The 18964-nt window shown below is 36.7% G+C and overlaps 1 protein-coding gene across 1 annotated transcript in view; it reads left to right on the plus strand.

The window, feature by feature from the left end:
• The window catches only part of NEK1 (NIMA related kinase 1), a gene marked incomplete at both ends in the record, with an annotated part of 106652 nt that overhangs the window by 45937 nt on the left and 41751 nt on the right, over positions 1 to 18964 (plus strand). The window contains one exon of the mRNA XM_084232141.1: positions 9199 to 9301. Coding sequence (XP_084088267.1) covers positions 9199 to 9301 — 103 coding nt within the window. The remainder of the gene's footprint in view (positions 1 to 9198; positions 9302 to 18964) is intronic.

Consider the following 18964-nt stretch of genomic DNA (forward strand, 5'->3'; position numbering starts at 1 on the left):
ATGGTATATATGTACCACATCTTCTTGATCCAGTCATCTATTTTTGGGCATTTGGGTTGTTTCCAAAGCTTAGCTATTGTAAACAGTGCTGCTATAAACATAGGGGTGCAGGTGTTCTTTGGAATTGATGTTTCTGTGTCCTTTGGGTAAATACCTAGGAGTGGAATTGCTGGATCATATGGAAGCTCTATGTTTAGTAGGTCCAGAAATCTCCATACAGCTTTCCACAGTGGTTGGACCAGTTTGCACTCCCACCAACAGTGCAGAAGAGTTCCTTTTTCTCCACACCCTCGCCAACATTTGTTGTTGCTAGTTTTTTTAATATGTGCCATTCTCACTGGTGTAAGATGGTATCTCATGGTAGTTTTGATTTGCATTTCCCTGATGACAAGTGATGTTGAACATTTTTTCATATGCCTGTTGGCCATTTGCATTTCCTCTTCAGAGAAGTTTCTTTTAAGCTCTTCTGCCCATTTTTTGACTGGATTATTTTCTTTGTTGTTGTTGAGTCTCATCAGCTCTTTGCAGATTTTTGTGATCAGTCCTTTATCATTAGTGTTGGGTGCAAAAATGTTCTCCCAGTTGGTGGGGTTTCTCTTTGTTTTTGTTATTGTCTCTTTTGCTGTGCAAAAGCTCTTTAATTTGATGTAGTCCCAGCTGTATATCTTTGCCTTCACTATCACTGCTTTGGGTGATGTGTCTGTAAAGATGTCTTTGATGTGCAAATCACGTAGTGTTTCGCCTATATTTCCTTCTATATATTTTATGGTTTCAGGTCTTATGTCTAGTTCCTTAATCCATTTTGAGTTGATTTTTGTGTATGGTGTGAGGTGGTGGTCAAGCTTCATTCTTTTGCATGTAGCGACCCAGTTTTCCCAGCACCATTTATTGAACAAACTTTCTTTGCTCCAATGCATATTCTTTGCTCCTTTGTCAAAGATTAGTTGACCATAAATCTGTGGGTTTATTTCTGGATTTTCTATTCGATTCCATTGGTCTGTATGTCTGTTCTTGTTCCAATACCATGCAGTTTTGATGATTATGGCTTTGTAGTATAGTTTGAAGTCTGGGAGTCTGATGCCTCCATTCCCTTCTTTTTTTTTCAGGAGAGCTTTGGCTATTCGGGGTTTTTGGTGATTCCATATGAATTTCATCAATAATTGTTCTATTTCTTTGAAGAATGACATTGAAATTTTGATTGGAATAGCATTGAATCTGTATATTGCTTTTGGAAGGATGGCCATTTTAATAATGTTTATTCTTCCAATCCACGAGCAGGGGATGTCTCTCCATTTCTTTGTGTCTTCTTCTATTTCTTTTAACAGTGTTTTATAGTTTTCTTTGTATAGGTCCTTTACCTCTTTTGTTAGATTTATTCCCAAATATTTGATTTTTTTTGTTTCAATAACAAAAGGGATGGTCTTTTTGATTTCTTCTTCTTCTTCAGATTTATTGTTTGTGTATAGGAAGGCTACTGACTTTTGCGTGTTGATTTTGTATCCTGCCACTTTACTGAACTGATTGATGAGTTGAATTAGCTTTTCTGTGGAGTTTTTGGGGTTCTCTATGTATAATATCATATCGTCTGCAAATAGTGATAGTTTGACTTCTTCTTTTCCTATTTGGATTCCTTGGATGTCTTTCTCTTGTCTTATTGCCCTGGCTAGGACTTCCAGTATTATATTGAAAAGCAATGGTGAGAGTGGACATCCTTGTCTTGTTCCAGATCTTAATGGAATTGCTTTCAGCTTTTCACCATTGAGAATGATACTGGCTGTTGGCTTGTCATAGATGGCCTTTATGATGTTGAGGTATGTTCCTTGTATCCCCAGAATTTCAAGGGCTTTTATCATGAATGGGTGTTGCACTTTGTCGAAAGCTTTCTCAGCATCTATTGATATTATCATATGGTTTTTATATTTCTTTTTGTTGATGTGTTGGATAACGTTGATTGATTTTCGGATGTTAAACCATCCTTGTGCCCCTGGAATGAATCCAACTTGGTCGTGGTGAATTATCTTATGGATACATTGTTGGATTCTGATAGCTAAAATTTTATTGAGGATTTTTGCATCAGTGTTCATTAGGGAGATTGGCCTGTAGTTTTCCTTTTTTGTGTTGTCCTTGTTCGGTTTTGGTATTAGTGTAATGTTGGCTTCATAAAACGTGTTTGGTATTGTCCCTTCCTTCTCAATTTTTTGGAAGAGTTTGTGAAGGATAGGCACTAATTCGTCTCTGAATGTTTGGTAGAATTCATTTGTAAATCCATCAGGTCCTGGGCTTTTGTTTTTGGGGAGGTTTTTTATTACCATTTCAATTTCGCTAATTGTAATTGGTCTGTTTAGGTGTTCTATTTCTTCTTTATCTAGCTTTGGGTGATTGTAGAGTTGTAGGAATTTGTCCATCTCCTCTAGATTGTTAAACTTGTTTCCATATAACTGTTCATAATAGTTACTGATTATTCTTTTGATTTCTGCTGTGTCCGTTGTGATTTCTCCTCTTTCATTGATGATCCTGTTTATTTGTGCTTTCTCCCTTTTTTCCTTTGTGAGCCTGGCTAGGGGTTTGTCTATTTTATTGATTTTTTCAAAGAACCAGCTCTTGGTTTCATTGATCTTTTGGATTGTTTTTTTAGTTTCAATATCATTTATTTCTGCTTTGGTTTTTATTATTTCTTTTCTTCTACCGGTTTTGGGGTTTTTTTGTTGTTCTTTTTCTAGATCTTTGAGCTTCGAGATTAGGTTGTTTCTTTGCGTTCTTTCTTGTTTCTTGATGTGAGCTTCTATTGCTATATATTTTCCTCTTATTACTGCTTTTGCTGCATCCCATACATTTAGGATATTGGTGTCCTCCTTGTCGTTCAATTCAAAAAATTTTTTAATTTCTTCTTTGATCTCCTCATTAGTCCAATGGTCTTCCAGTAGTGTGGTTTTTAATCTCCATGAGGTAGGAAAGTTCCTTGCCTTCTTTTTATGGTTTATTTCTAGTTTGATGCCTTCATGGTCAGAAAAGATGGTTGATATGATTTCAATCTTGGTGTATCTGTTGATGTTTGTCTTGTGCCCCAGTATGTGATCGATCCTGGAGAATGATCCGTGTGCGCTTGAGAAAAATGTGTACTCCGTTTTTTTGGGGTTTAGTGTTCTATAGATGTCTGTTAAGCCTAATTGCTCTAGGTCCTTATTTAGAGCTTTGGTTTCTTTACTTATTTTTTGTCTTGTTGATCTATCCATTGTTGATAGTGGTGTGTTGAAGTCTCCCACTACGTATGTGTTTTCTCTGATGTCTGTTTTCAGAGAGGACAACAGTTGTCTGATATATTTTGGTGCTCCTTCGTTTGGTGAGTATATGTTAATGAGTGTTATTTCTTCTTGAAGTATTGTCCCCTTGATCATAATGTAGTGACCATTGGGGTCTCTTTTTATCTTTTTGAGTTTGAAATCTGTTTTATCTGATATAAGTATAGCTGTTCCTGCTTTCTTTTTTGGTCCATTTGCTTGTAGGATTGTTTTCCATCCTTTAACTTTGAGCCTATTTTTATCTTTTGTAGCTAAATGTGTTTCCTGGAGACAGCAAAAGGTTGGGTTTTGTTTCTTAATCCAGGCTGCAACTCTGTGTCTTTTTATTGAAGAGTTTAGTCCATTTACATTTAGAGTTAATATTGATATGTTAACATCTGTATTTGCCATTGTGTTTGTCTTTCCTTTGATTTTATTTATTTATTCTTTTAATAACTTTTTTTTTTTTTTTTGGCCTTCTTTCATTGTTATTCATCCCTCTGAGGTTCTGGCTTTAGGACTCCTTGTAGTATTTTTTGGAGTGGGGGTTTAGTTGCAATGAAATTCCGGAGTTTCTGTTTGTCTGGGAAGGTCCATATTCTTTCTTCAAAGAGGAAGGAGAGCTTTGCGGGATAGAGTATTCTTGGTTGGCATCTGTTTTCTTGGAGTCTGTTGACTATGTCCCTCCACTCTCTCCTTGCCCGTAGTGTTTCTTCGGAGAAGTCTGATGTCAGCCTGATTGGTTTTCCTTTGAATGTTATCTGTTTCTTCCCTCTTGCCAGCTTCATTATTTTTTCCTTGTCCTGGATTCTTGGGAGCTTTACTATTATGTGTCTTGCTGTATTTTTCCTTTCGTCGTGGAAGTTTGGTGTTCTTCTTGCTTCTTGTATATCAATTTTCAGCTCCTTCTTCACATTTGGGAAGTTCTCTTCAATTATCTCTTTGAATATTTTCTCTGTTCCTACATCTCTCTCCTCTCCTTCTGGTATTCCTATAACTCTTATATTTCCTTTCCTCATGGAGTCAGATAGTTCCCGAAGTCTTTCTTCATTCTTTTTCCTTCGTACTTCTCATTCCTTTTCTGTTTTGGTTCTTTTTATTTCTGTGTCTTCAAGATTACTTATTCGTTCTTCCATTTCATCTATTCTGCTTTCATTGCTTTTCCCAGAATTCTTTAGTTCTTCCATTAATTCTTTGATCTCCTGCATTTCTTTTACTTCCCTCTTTAGGGACTCAATTTCTTTCTTCTGACCATTGTTTTCCCTCTCTAGGGACTCAATTGCATTCTTCTGATCGTTGATTATTTTTCCCTTATCATTGTTTTCCTTTATGACTTCTGTCAGTTTTTTAATCACGGCAATTTTAAATTCTCTTTCTGGAAGGCTCAGAAATTCTTCCAAGTTATTGTCGTTGCAATCTGGGGGCTGGCTTTCTTTTTGTGGTGTGCTTTTTCTCTGGAGAGTTGCTAGGTTGCTTGTGGTTCTTCTCCTCCCTACTGTCTGTTTTCTAATTTGCCGTATGCGTTGGGACACTGTGTTGTTGGGACTGGCCGGCATCTTGGGTGGGCTTCTCTGTTCCCCTCTGGTTCTTCCAGGAGTCATCTGTCAGTTTCAAGCAGCCTTTACTGGAGAAAGGTCCCTGTTCTAAAATGCCGATGTGGGGACACACTCCCCTGTGCGCCTGGTCTGCCCCGGCGGTGGGTTCCTGCTCCCCTCTGGGCTTGGACTGCAGGCCAGAGGGGGTCTGGCATGGGCGAACTTCCCCCGCTCACCTCTGGCTCCTGAGGAAGCCTTCTGCAGGTAGTCTTTACTGAAGAAATGTCCCTGTTCTAAAATGGTGATGTGGGACACACTCCCTGCGCGTCTGGTCTCAGGCATACTCTTCTGCGCGCCTGGTCTGCCCCGGCTGTGGGTGCTCGCTCTCCTTGTGGGCTCAGACTACTTGTTCGGAAGGAGCCCGGTGTGGGCTAACTCCCCAGCTGGCCACTAGCTCCTTCAGTAGCCTGTGCTGGGGTCAAGTCGCTAGGTGGCGCCAGAGAGCTCTCCTAGAGCCCTTGGGGAGCTGATTTTCCACCCCGTGGGACAGGGAGCAGAGCGGGGATGGTAGGGTACACCTCAACGGCTTTGGGGTGCTGTGTCTGCCTTGTGCCCCACCATCGTGGGGAACCCACGCCCCTAATTTCGTGCCCCGGGTCTCAGTTCCAAAGCCCTCAGTTCCAGGACGCGGGCTGTAGCCCAGATCAGTGGCGCGGGAATGGCGCCTTTTGAATCCTGCTCCCCTGCCTGGGCGCCTTGTTCCTGCTCACTCAGGGAGGGCCTCCGCCGTCTCCCCGCAAGCCTAGGTCGCAGGCGCGGGGACCTGGGCAGCTGCGATCCGGTCTGGATCCGTGCCACTTTCCGCGTGCAAGCTTACCGGGAGGCCGGGGCTGTGTGCTGGTGCTGGTCTCCTCCTGGGGGTCGGGGCTCTCTTTAATGGCGCGTGGAGCTCACCTCCGCGGCGGATCCTGCATTGTTCGCCTCAGCTCCCGTTCACGGGGTGTGGTGGCTGAAATAGTTCCTTTCCACTCACAGTCCCACTTGCTGTGTCCGTTTTTCTTGTTGGCCGTTTTGGTTTGTTGTTTCCCTCCTCTCTGCTGGTGGGAGAGTGCCGCCTCTGTGGGCGGGGGAGGGGAGCAGGGTTCTGCGCTTCCCTCCCTTCTGGTCCTCTTTTATGGCCACTTTCTTCTTCGGGCAGTTTGCTGGAGTCACCCGTTTATCTTCCGTGTCCCAGTTCTCACTGGGACCTGCCGCTTTTCCTCCCTATTAACTTTTTTTAATGGGAGATCTTACTCGCAGCGTCTCCTCGCCGCCATGTTGCTCCGCCCTCCTCACATAGAATATTTTTTGCCTTCTGACTGTAGTAATTTTTTTAGGTGCAGTTTGGCCCATGATTACATCTGGTGAACATGTACCTCTTCAACCTAATTTTTGTAGTTTGTTTATGTATTATAGGCTAAACACAGGATTTAAAGGAACATGTGATAACTTTCAAGCAACATATGGTTTAAATCATAATATATTTAAATGGAATCATACTTTATGTAAAATTTGAAAGCATTCTTTTTTGTTTTCCTTTTCCTCATCAATTGGAACCCCACTTTTCTTTGTTGCTTTTCTTTGTTTTTACAGTCATCTATGAATTATGTTTCTCTGTGATCCTATTCATTTTTCTTCCTTTTCTTTCCAATGAATTTAATGTGGTAGTTTTAATTTATATTGTTTTAATTTACATAGTTCATTTTTATTAAGTATGCATAGTAGACATTTCTATTTCATATATAAAACATACTGGCTAAGAAACATTAGATAACAATTTGTGAAAGTTTATTTACATTGCCTTTTCCTTATCATTGGAAGGAGAATACTTTCAAATGTCATAAAAATCTTTATGATCAACCCAGTTATAAAAAATATAGTTGAGCAGAGATAATTCAGGTCAATTAACATTACTACTTATACATGGTAGCCTGGAGTATTAAGCTCGTTGGTAGATTCTTTTCATTTTTGAGAAAGGATGGTTACAGACTCACACATAGGCATATTTTTGATGACGTGACTGTAGAGGTCTACTCCCTAAACACTCTTACAAATATTTCTCAGCTTCTTGAGATACTACTAATGAGCAGACTGAAAAGCTCTTGATTTAGATGGGTATAGAATTTTAAAATATTGGGTACTTTAAAAATTAAACATGATAACCAAACTCAATGAACCTTTCAGATATACTCGTTGAATTTATTTTGATGTTATCTGAGGACTTGGTAGAAAATGGAAGATCAGCAAGTATCATATAATTTTCAAAAATCAAATTCTATAGCTAGAGACTAATTGTTTTCATTTTGATGCCAGGCTAGGCTTAAAATAGGGTCAAGAGACACCTTAAAAGGAAACAGTAATCACTGATGCTGTATAAATTCACGAGGACTGAATCATGTCAAACATAATCTTTCTTTCTTGGTTATAGGCTAGAACTGCAGTTTTTTTTTTTTTTTATTATTTAAAGATTTATTTATTTATGCATACAAGAGCTGGGGCACAGGCCAGAGATGCATAGGGTGAGAGGATCCACCAGAGACAGAGTGGGGAGCAAAACAGGTAGACTGTAACAAACTGCTGAGGGGAGCGGCAGATGAGACAGGAGAGGTCTGCCTCGCCATGTGGGTTGCACCCTGGCTGGGGATCGAACTCATGCTACAGAGTCTGTGGATTGCTTCATAGTGCGGTGCTTAACCCCTTGCGACACCAGGGAGGCCCCTAGAACTGCAGTTTTTAAGAACTATAGCTTTGCTTGTGCGCTGAGGAACCATCACAGTTATTCTACAGTTTTGAGGGAAATACAACATTTGTTGGAAAAGTGCAGACTACTTCTGTTAAGCAGTTTGGACTCAACTATTTAATAAATGAAACTATTAGGTTTATCTTTTGACCAAGAGGCATTGTGAAAAATTACTTAGACACCTGATAGAGTATATAAATTTCAGTATTATATTGTTGCCAGGATGTCTCAGTGTAAATAAGGTGAAGAAATAAGATTGTTAGTTGGATTATTTACTGGATAAAGAATTGTATTCAGAGGATGCTGGTTAATATTTTGATCATTTTTAAATCATAACCTTTGAGTGACATCCTCCTTTTGAAGGGAGGGGAGGCTTTGAAAAAAAATGTTCCGATAATCTACTAAGACAGAGAAAATGCACTACTAGTTGATGTATTTTTCAAAACATAACTTAGTTATGATCATAAAGAGAAGCTGTAACAGGAAGTTTGTGTACCTCAGTAGCCAAAGTCCAAGTAGAAGCACAGCCAATAACTTGCTCATCTTTCTTCCTCACCTCCAAATTTTTCTGCAGTTGATACTATGCTATGAGTTCTCTCATTTCTGGGTTGAGTTTTACTTGTTTTTATATCTCCTATACTTAGCATGGTACAGGTACAATATATATTAGATGTTCAAGAAATACTTATCAATAGAGTCTAAGCTTAACATTTTGCATTCTCTTAATAATTGTTAGAGCAAGATACAGACATACAATTGCAGAAGTTTAAAGCAAATAACTGTGCTTTTAACTTTTCCCCTAACCTATCCATACTACTTTTAATGATTATGATATTAAAGGATTTCAGAGAACACTTTCTACTGTCTCTTTCAAAACTTATAGAAATAAGCTTTTCATTCTTTTAGTTCATTTTTGAAATTGCTACTAAACTGCTTTGATTTCATTTCAGTACTGATTAAAGAAGGTTCTTAGATGTTTTGAACAGAGTTCAGAAATAAATTTAACTTTTGAGATTCTTATTTAAGTACAGCATTTTAGTTTTATTTATCTATACGTAGAAACAGGTTAAATAAATCTAAGGAAAACCTTAGATTTGGAGTAGTTGTTTGGAATTCACTGCTATTTAAAATAGTTAAGAGGGCCTCCCCTGGTGGCGCAGCAGTTGAGTGCTGGGCCGCGAAGCTGCCCGCAGCCTCTGCAGTACTGGTTCGATCCCTGGCCTCAGGGCGAGGGTCCCACATGGCGCGCAGACCTCTCCTGCCGTGCCTGCTGCTCCCCTCAGCAGTGTATTTCGTCAGTCTGTGTGTTCTGTTCTCCGCTCTGGCCCTGGTGAATTCTCTTACCCTCCCACGCTTCTGTACCCAGTGCTTGTATAAATAAATAAATAAAATCTTTTTTAAAAATAAATAAATAAAATAGTTAAGAACGTGGTTTAGGTAGAAGATACTAATTTATGGGTAGCTTATTCATTAAGAGGAAGGTTTTATTTTGTGTCAAGTTATTTCACATTCTCTCACAAAATATTTAAAATATGTATAATTTTTAACTTTGTGGAATATATAGTGTTCAGAATTTCTGACTTTCCTACTTCTCTATAATACTCAGGCAAAAAGGACAGATAGCTGTGGAAAGAGCTAAACAAGTGGAAGAGTTTCTACAGCGAAAACGGGAAGCACTGCAGAATAAAGCTCGAGCTGAAGGACATATGGTATGATTTTTTTTAAAGATATTGAACATATTGATATTCAGGTGAAGGTGTGGAATAAGGTAGGTATAAATGAAAAGAATTATAATCTTTTTCAAATATTTGCTCTAAGTATTTACAAAGTGTAAAGTTGTACTATGTCTTCTTTAACCCCTCTTCTGCTATAGCTTTTACAACCAGGGTAAAATTCTGGTTTTGCTTAGGTTTATAGGAAGTTAGTTCATAGTTGTATCCTTCCATTAAAAAGAATGAAGGTAGGTATAACAACTTTATTGTTTATATTAAGTGAGTTCTTACATTGCTGTGTTTCTCCAAATATTACTGCTTTTGGGTTTTTGGGGGGAGCTATGCTATGTTCACTCATTCTTTTATTCAACAGGTGTTAATAAAGCCTTTGCAACATGTAGGATAAATATGTGAATGATGTATTGGCTATACCCTCCAGGAGTTTATAGTTTTGTAAGGAGGTATATATGTATGTAAAGAATATAAATAGGAAGTTAGTTTTATTTTCAGTTTTTTCCCAATTATGTTTATTGAGGTAAACTTGGTTTACATGATTGTATCTGCTTTGGGGGTTGGGTATAGGCTTAAACCTCTACAAGGGTATGTTTCTATACCATGCCTACCTGCCACCAGTACCCCAGTAGTCTTCCACCTGTTGCACTGGGCCTGGTCCCACCCCACCACCCTCTTTCTAGCTGCCTCAGTTTTGCATTTCAGATGTCAAGGGTTTGTTATGGGTTTGCTTTTGTTTTAAATAATTTTAACTAGTAAAAACTTGTTGACATGATTCTAATTGCCACTCTGCAGGAGACTCAAAGGAAACCCTTTTTTAGATCTCCAGTATTGTCTTTCTCTGTAGATCTTCAGTGTTCTCTCTCTCTCTCTCTGTAACTCTTTTATCTGGTAATTCTTCCTGAAAATTTTAGTGATCTTCAATTTCCTAAGCTATAACTGCTATTGCCTCAACTCGGGGAGACTGCTCTGTGTACTGTGGATTGAAAACTCTTACAGTGTAACCCGTTGGCTTATTATTGAGCTTATCTCACTTGTTTCCCTGCTCTCACACGGTGTTGTGCTGCCTATTGTCCAGTGTTTAAAAACCATTATTTTTTATATTTTGTCCAGACTTCTAGTTGTAAAGTAGGCAGGTAGATCTGGTCCCTGTTACTTCATCAGGGCTGCAAGTGAGAGTCACTAATGATAATTTGTCTGGATAAAGACATCACTAATTTTAAATATTGTCTTCCACCTTTTTTGTTGATAATGAGATATGCATGTGATTATGTTCTGGATCATTTTCATTTTTATGGGATATTTTTTCTTTGAAAGCATTCATGACCATTTTTCTATTAATGTTCTGAAATTTCACTTGAATATTTCTCAGGTTTTTTTTTATTGACCCAACTTATACTCTAACTGGAAGATCTCAATATAAGTACTTATCTTTGGTTATGGGACATTCTTAATTAACATTTCTTCAAATATTGCTGCTTCTCCTTTTTTTCCTGAAGGAACTGGTATTAAATGGGTAAACTTGGAACCTATATATCAAATGTCCTTTTTCCTATATTTCTTTCATCCTTTTTATCTCTTTCTTCCTTTTGACTATGTGTGAAAAAATTCTTAGGCCTAAATTTCCACTCTCTAACATATTCTTTTGTCTGCTCTGCTTTTCAGGCCCTTTATTGAGTTGCTTTTAATTTTAGAAATTTGAATTTTCATGCCCATCAATTCTAATTAGTTTTCCCCTAAACCTCCTTACTCTTATGTTCTCATTTCTCTGAAAAGACTACTGTTATTTAAAAATCTTATTTTTAGTGTTTATCATAGTTTGTCTGTAGTTTACAGTCTAATTTAGACAAAAATATACACACTAGTAATATGAAACTGAATAAAAGTGAGAGCTGATGTTAACTGTGGGAAAGGTAAGAGGTCTCATAGACATTAAGTTCTAAGTTAGAACTTCTCTACTATGAGGTAGTAATACTATTTCAAATTTGCCTCTGGACGCTGACCCTATATCTGGGCATACAGCAAGGGAGAAGAGGGAAGGTGAGAGCTCAAAACAGAAAGGGAAGCCATGATGATGTATCAGTGATGAGTGCAATGGCGGTAAAACTGTGGGGACTACACCTGAGTGGAGAAATCAAATGCTGTCCAAAAATTAACAATCATGCAAAAAAAAAATTAAATATAAATTTTAAAAAATTGCCTCTCTGTATTAGTTTTCTAATGTTGTGTAACAAATTACCATACATGTAGTACCTTAAAGCATAACATATTTATTACTCACAGTTTCTGTGGGTGAAGAATCTGGTTTGTTTTAACTGAGTCTTCTACTCATAGTTTCCTAAGGCTGAAGCCAAGATGACAATTAACTGTAACTTCACTTGGAGGCTCATTTAAGCCAAGATGATCTTTGCTGTTCCAGGGCCTTAAGATGTTGGTAGGCTTCACTTCATTGCTACTGTAGGACTAAAGTCTCTGTTGAATAGTATTTGACTGTGAACCACTCTCAACTATGAAAGATTATTTCTCAGGTCTTTGTCATTTTACCTCAGCAACAGAAAACTTCCTGGTCATCAATCCCTGTCATGCTTCAGATTCCTAACTCCACTTCTACAACCAGCCAGAGAAAACTTTGCTTTTAGAGTGCTTAAGTGATGACATCAGTATAATATATGTTTCTTTTGAGCTTTATACTTATTATTAAGCAAATATTGAAATAAATTCATTCATAACCCATACAATATTATGAGAGTTGAAATATTCTTGGTGCTTACAGATTTGAAATTAAGTTGTCCTTTCAAACATCAGTGTATCTTGACTATTTAACCCAATAAATTATCCTTGAATATCCAGAAACCAAAAACAAAGGTGACATTTTAAAAATGGAAGATAATTTCAAAGTAAAAGTGATTCTTTCCCTCATTTCTTTTGTCAAGTGGAAAGGTAAATACATGGGAAAACATGCAAATCTCACTAAATAAACTTGAGGAAAAAATACCTTGTCAATTAAATACAAACCTGAAATGAATCCTGGAGATTTTAAGAATTACAACTATTCATGTAAATAGTTACAGATAAGTAATTAATTGTACCTAATTAATGGAAATTTTTTACACCTTTATCTTCTTTGTATATACTTATTTTCCCATATATTTAATAAAAAATGATACTGCTATCAAGATACATAATTTATAAAGCAAGATCATTTTTATAAGCAATTTTTCTTAAGAGGGAGAAATTTAAGAGAAGCAGTGCACACTGAAGCAGAATGATCACAATATTCTCAAAGTAAAAATGTGTGCCTCTTATTTAAAATAGCAGACTAATTAATCTAGACAGTAGGAACAGCACGAGAAGGCTGGAAATAAGAACTGAGACTAAACAGACTAAACTGCCAAGAAGATAATCTTTGTCTTCAGTTTCTCTCTTGACTTTCAACCAAGTGGAAAGTCAAAGGAAAACCTCCTCATTCCCATTGTAGGATGACTAACGAATACAATGGAAAGACTTATCCCTCAATATGACCTATTAACATTGCCTATAAAAAAGAAGAAATTTAGGAAAAACTATACTTTCATCTCATGATTTAAAGACAGTTTTAGTTTAAATCAATCTTGTAACTGTAAGACAATGTACCATTGTAAAAGAAATTGTTGGTTATTTGTTTTATCAGGCGGTTCACCTGTCAGGCCCAGACTCTAAGTTCCTACCTTTCTTCCATGTGTTGTAGTTCAAGCTACTTTTGTCAGAGTTCTGTGGTGCCTCTTCAGAGTGGCCCATGTGTACACCATCTGCTGTCATCTCTCTGGGGCCTAGGTTGAAATCTGTTAGTTCAGTGCTCAAATTCTTGGGTATGCAAAACATGATTCTGTCCACATACTGGGGTCATTTCCTGAGCTCTCCCAGTCTGCCGTTAACTCATTACTTACCCATTCCCTGGGCTCCACCCTTTAGTCTTACGGCTATAACCTTCCATACCAGGGATTTTGTTCTCTGGTGCTGAGCACTCTGAGGATAGAGAGAGAAAGAGCTGATAGATTTTGTCTCTGTATTTTGAAGGCTTAGCGTCACGGGAGACAGAAGTATCCCTTCTTGAAAGTTTTTTGTTACTCTAAGCTCCTGGCTGTCTTTACTACTCCCACAGCAGTGATAGTCCCTGGGAAATGGGCATGAGAGGAAGGACAAAAGGAGAGAGGGAAAAATGGGAAATTCCTCCTTTCTCCCGAAATTTTTGAGCCCAAACTAGAGGATTCTTTTCTCTCTCTGTTATCACCGGAATACTTGGTTCCAGCTTTCAGCCAAGTTAGGATTGTGATAGAGGATACCATGTCATGACCACGTTTGGTACTCTGCATTCCAGCATTCTTAATTTGCTTGCTGCTATTTACCGACCAGAGGTCTTATCATCCAGGTTTTGTGGTTGTATTCATTACAGAGGAAGGATGGCAAGTACTTATCTAAATTCATCTTTATAATCTTCATACCCACTGTTTTTCCTGTATTACCCATCTTACTATAGAGAAGAACCATAAAAGATAACTGAGGTTTTTGTTTGATTTACTGACAATTCAAGTCATCTTTTAGTACCTTCTCTCTGTCACTGTTTCACTGTACTCACATCCAGTCTACTGACCAACTCTCATATTTTTTGCTTTCTGAATATCTGGTTCCCATCTCCTTTTTATTTTGACCTCGTTGGGCTCCTTATTTCTTGTTGGCCTTTTCATATCTTTACTTCTAGTGCATCTATTGCTTAAGCTGTCAATGTGATCTTTCTAAAGCATAGTTGAAAATATTATCTGCTTAAAACTCTTCTGTAATTTTTTTTATTGCTTAGATGATAAATTAAGAACTCTTCAGCTTAACACAAAGCTTTGTTCTTTTGACTTTCTTGCCACTTTTTGGTTCTTCATCTGTTAATCTTCAGCAATACCATATTGTTTGCATCCCCCTGAAAGTGCTCTTTTGAGTGTTTACATGAAATCCCATCTCCTTTGTCTTCTTGGAAGATTATTAATGATACCTTTTACTGTCTTATTGCTTGGGGAGTATGCGAGATCAAGGAGGAAAGAAAACTGTGTTTTCAGTATCATTGAATTGATTTCCGTGCTATAAAGGGGATGATGATTCACTATAGAAATAATTATTACTAATATATATAGAATGTTAGTTTACAAGAAGTTTTTGATTTCTTCATTTAGTATTCACACTAACTTCACATTATAGACATTGATTTGGCAAAATTTTTAATTTCCTTTGTTAGTCAGCTTGTACTAGTATTGCATTATATTGTCTCCATATTACTGAATAATGTAAATATCTGACAAAATAATACACATCTAATACAATTGTGATAAATGTTGAGTAGAAACTGATGTTAAGTGGGGATGACGGGCTAATTTTATAGTGGTCATTAATATATATTTTTGGGCTATGACAACTTTGGCTTCTCAATTCAACTTTGTAACTGCACTTACAGCACAGTACAATGATGGATGTTTATAATAATAACCTTGACTCTTAAAGAACAAACATCAACATAAGTATTTTCCCACTGAAAAATATTAATATTTATGATTTGTTTGTACAGTTTGAAAATGTATATGCATTTACACTGTGGTTTATACTATAATAACCAGTCATAAAATCTCCATTTTGCTAATGGATGGAAAAAAGAGAGATTCTGACAGGTTCAGCTCTTAAACCTGATATTTGTTTTCTAATAATTTAAAAAAATCCCTTTATATATGAATCTCTATAGTTAAGATTAATTTTTATCTAAGAATTAATCCTCTGGAATTGGCAAACTGACTTTGTAACCCATGAGATTTTTATCATCATGTCTAACTCTGTACCCTAGGACAAAAGCAAGCATAGACAATGTGTAAATAAGTAAGTGACTGAGTTCCAGTAAACTTAATGGACAACAAAATTTGAATTTTATATAATTTTAATATGTTCATGAGATGTTCTTTTCATTTTTCCACCACTTAAATATGTAAAAAAAAACACTTTTCTTACATTATGAACCATTCAAAAACACATGGCAGACTAGATTTGTCCCATAACCTGTATTTTGCCAATTCCTCTTCTAACCCAATCCTCTGTCTTTTCCCAGAGGTGACAGATATCCTGTATTTGGGGTTTATCTTTCCTATAGATTTTTTTTAAATTCCTTTTCCCACATATGTAATGTCCCTAACAATATATTATTTTTGAGCACTATAAAATTTGCGTTGTTTATAGATTAGGATTTACTTTTTTTTTTCATTCAACTTTGTAAGGTGTATTCATGTATGTAATCAACTATATCTGATATAGCATTATGTGACTATATTATAGTTATTCTCCTGATAGAGAGTTTTAGGTTGGTTTTAGTTTTGCACTGAACAGTCTTATACATGTCTCTGGCACATATGTACAGGAATATTTCTTGTTTGTGTATTTTTTCCTATTTAATAATGTAATTGAAAAACTTCAGAATTTTATAAAAAATTGATGATGCAGGATTATATATCCCTTCATAAATTCATCTCAAATCATTTTGTATTTATATTAGTGGAATAATGCCTTTAATCAACAGTTGTGTTAAAACATTTTATTCCTTCATTTAGTATTGCACACAAATTTATTGACTATAAATGTTAAATGTTAGCTTTTTTGCTAGCAGGAGAATTTAAGATAAGCAGTAAAGAATATAGCCAACAACTATATTAGTTGTTGATTAAGCCAACAACTAAGTAATAATAATTGTTCATTGAAAGCTTACTGTGCTAGTCATTATGTTAAGGAGCGTATATGCATTATTTCTGTATTAGTCTACTAGGACTATTTTGTCATAACAAAATATCCCAAACTAAATGACTTAAACAACAGAAATTTACTATCTCACAGTTCTGGAGGCTAGGAGTCTGAGATCAGTGGTGTTGACAGGGCTGGTTTCTGCAGAGGGCTGTGAAGAGTCTGTATATGCTTCTTTCTTACCTTCTGGCGGTTGACTGGCAATAGTTAGCAGTAGTTTGGATATAGAATCATCACCCTGATCTCTGCTTTCTTTTCTCCTTATGTCCTCCCTGTGTGAATCTATCTCCAAATTTTCCATCGTGTAAGGACACCAGTCTTATTATTTGGTTTCCCCCTAATGATCTCATTTTAGCTTGATAAAGATACTACCTCCAGATAAGGTCACATTCTGCGGTACTAGGGGTCAGGACTTCAATATATGAATTTGGAGTGAGGGAGAAGAGGGGACGCAGTTAAACCCATAACAGTCGCTTTTAGGTTTTACAACGATCTTCTCTCACTTTTAAGCCTTAATATACTGTTCATATAACAGATTATACTGCTGTAAAAACCCTAGCTATTAAAAAGTAACTTATGCCCTATTCCAAAACAAGATGGCATAAACTAGTATTTCCCTGTACCTCTCCTCTAAATACATATAATTAAAGTATCTGTAAATTATTTAACATAGAATAATAGTAGGAATCTAAATGCTGGAAAGAAGGTAAACTGATGGTGGACCTCTCAGGACTTAGGAAATAGCAATGCAGGGTTCTTTGGGTTTTCCTTTATCTGCTGTATATCCTGGACTTCTGTGGAACATGCCAACAACCGAAACTCATCAAATAAATACACAAAAAACAAGAAGAATCTGTTCTCACTGGTGTCACAGTACTAGGAAAGTAGAGTTCCAAGACTTGTTACATTGGAGTCCTAGTAAGTGGATTAAACTGTAGGTAACAGTTAAGCCTTGGACTGTCCCAACTCCATTCCACACCGGAAGCATGGGTAAATAATTTGGAGGACAATTTGACCCAGCAGCAAAGCTGTGGCCAACCTTGCCCTGTTTAAAAACTAGGGCAGTGGTAGGTGATTCCATCTATACATAGCAGCACCACAAACCCCAGTGTCTTCCTGCTTCCTGCCCAGTGATAATGAGACCAGGCCCAGTGACATATGCCTCCAAATTATCTGGAAATCTCTGAATAATAGAAGGCGGCCCAGGGAAGCAACTTCCATCCTCATAAAATAGCACCAATAGTGATTAAGTAAGGAGCTCCATAGTACCAGAAGAATGTAGCAGATCAGCATATCATTGCAAGCATTCAGAAAGCCAAGCTGTCATTAGAACTACAACCCACAAAACTAGTCTAGAACCTAAATGCTAAATCTAAACTGACTGGTAAAATAGAAGTTATATAAATGGTATCAAGAGTCTTATAACATAATTACCAAAATATTTAAAACATAGTAAAAAATCACTAGTCATGCCAAGAATCAGAAAAATCATGGCTTGAATGAGAAAGGACATTGAGTTGATATCAGTACCAAGCTGACTCAGAGACTTGATTTTATTAGACAAGAATTTTAAAGTTGCTATAAACAGATGCACCAGCAAATCATTTAAAATGCTCTAGAATGAATGAAAAAAAAGGAAAATCTCAGCGAAGAGATAAGAAAACCAGTGACATTATATAATTAAAAAGTAAAATAACCAAAATTTGAGATTCATAGGATATATTCAGTAGTAGAGATGAGATGACAAAAAATAGAATCAGTGAATTTTAAGACATCAGTCAAATTTACTCGGTGTGAACAACAGAGAGAAAAAAAGACTGAAGAAAATGATGAGACTCTTAAGGATCTAAAGGACACAAAACCCCAAAATTTAACCTTTGTAACATCAGAGCCCAAAGGACAGGAGACTGTGCAACTGAAAAAAATATTTAAAGAAATAATGGTTGAAAACTTTACACATTTGGTGAGAGACATGAATCTCCAGATTCAAGAAACTGAACAGATCCCCAAATAGGGTAAACTGAAACAAATCCTCATCAAGAAATATTATTAACCTTCTAAAAGTAAAAGACAAAGAAAACAATCTTAAAATAGAGAAAATGACACATTACCTACAAAAAGGACAATTTGAATGACAAAAACAAAATAGACCCAAAACAAGCAGAATGAGGGAAATAATTAAGAGTAGCAGTCTTTGAAAGTGAAACCAATAAAATTATTGATAAATTTAGTAAAATGTAAAACTCATTCTTAGAAATGGTCAATGAAATGTCTAGCACAACTCACAAGAAAATTGACGCAAATTACCAGTATCAGGAAATAAATGGACATAATACTACAGCTATTTTAGTGATTAAAAGGATAACTTTACACTCAAATTTAACAACTTAGAAGACATAAGCCAAGACTTCAAAAACCACAAACCATCAAAACCAGCCAAGTTGTAATAGATATCTTAAATAGCCCTATTTTGTTCTACAGTTATAGCTTTCACTCAGTCCTTTGTTTTCAAGTACAACATATTGTTAAGATTTTGTTACTAATAAAAAATGTTTTTATGGATATTGAATGAGGAAAAAAATTTCAAATTATTAATATTAATGTGTTAATATTAGGTGGAAAAATCAGACTAGATATAGTAAAACTCTAATTTTGTATAACTAAACATGTATATATGCATATGCATAGAAGGGAATTTAAAAAAGGGGAAATACTGGGCCACCCTGGTGGCGCAAGGGATTAAACACCTCACTATGAAGCAATCCGCAGCCTCTGCAGCAGGAGTTCGATCCCCAGCCAGCCAGAGAGCATCCCACATGGCACAGCAGACCTCTCCTGTCTCGTCTGCTG

This window comes from Talpa europaea (assembly GCF_964194135.1).
Source record: "Talpa europaea genome assembly, chromosome: 4".
In the NCBI taxonomy this organism is placed as follows: domain Eukaryota; kingdom Metazoa; phylum Chordata; class Mammalia; order Eulipotyphla; family Talpidae; genus Talpa; species Talpa europaea.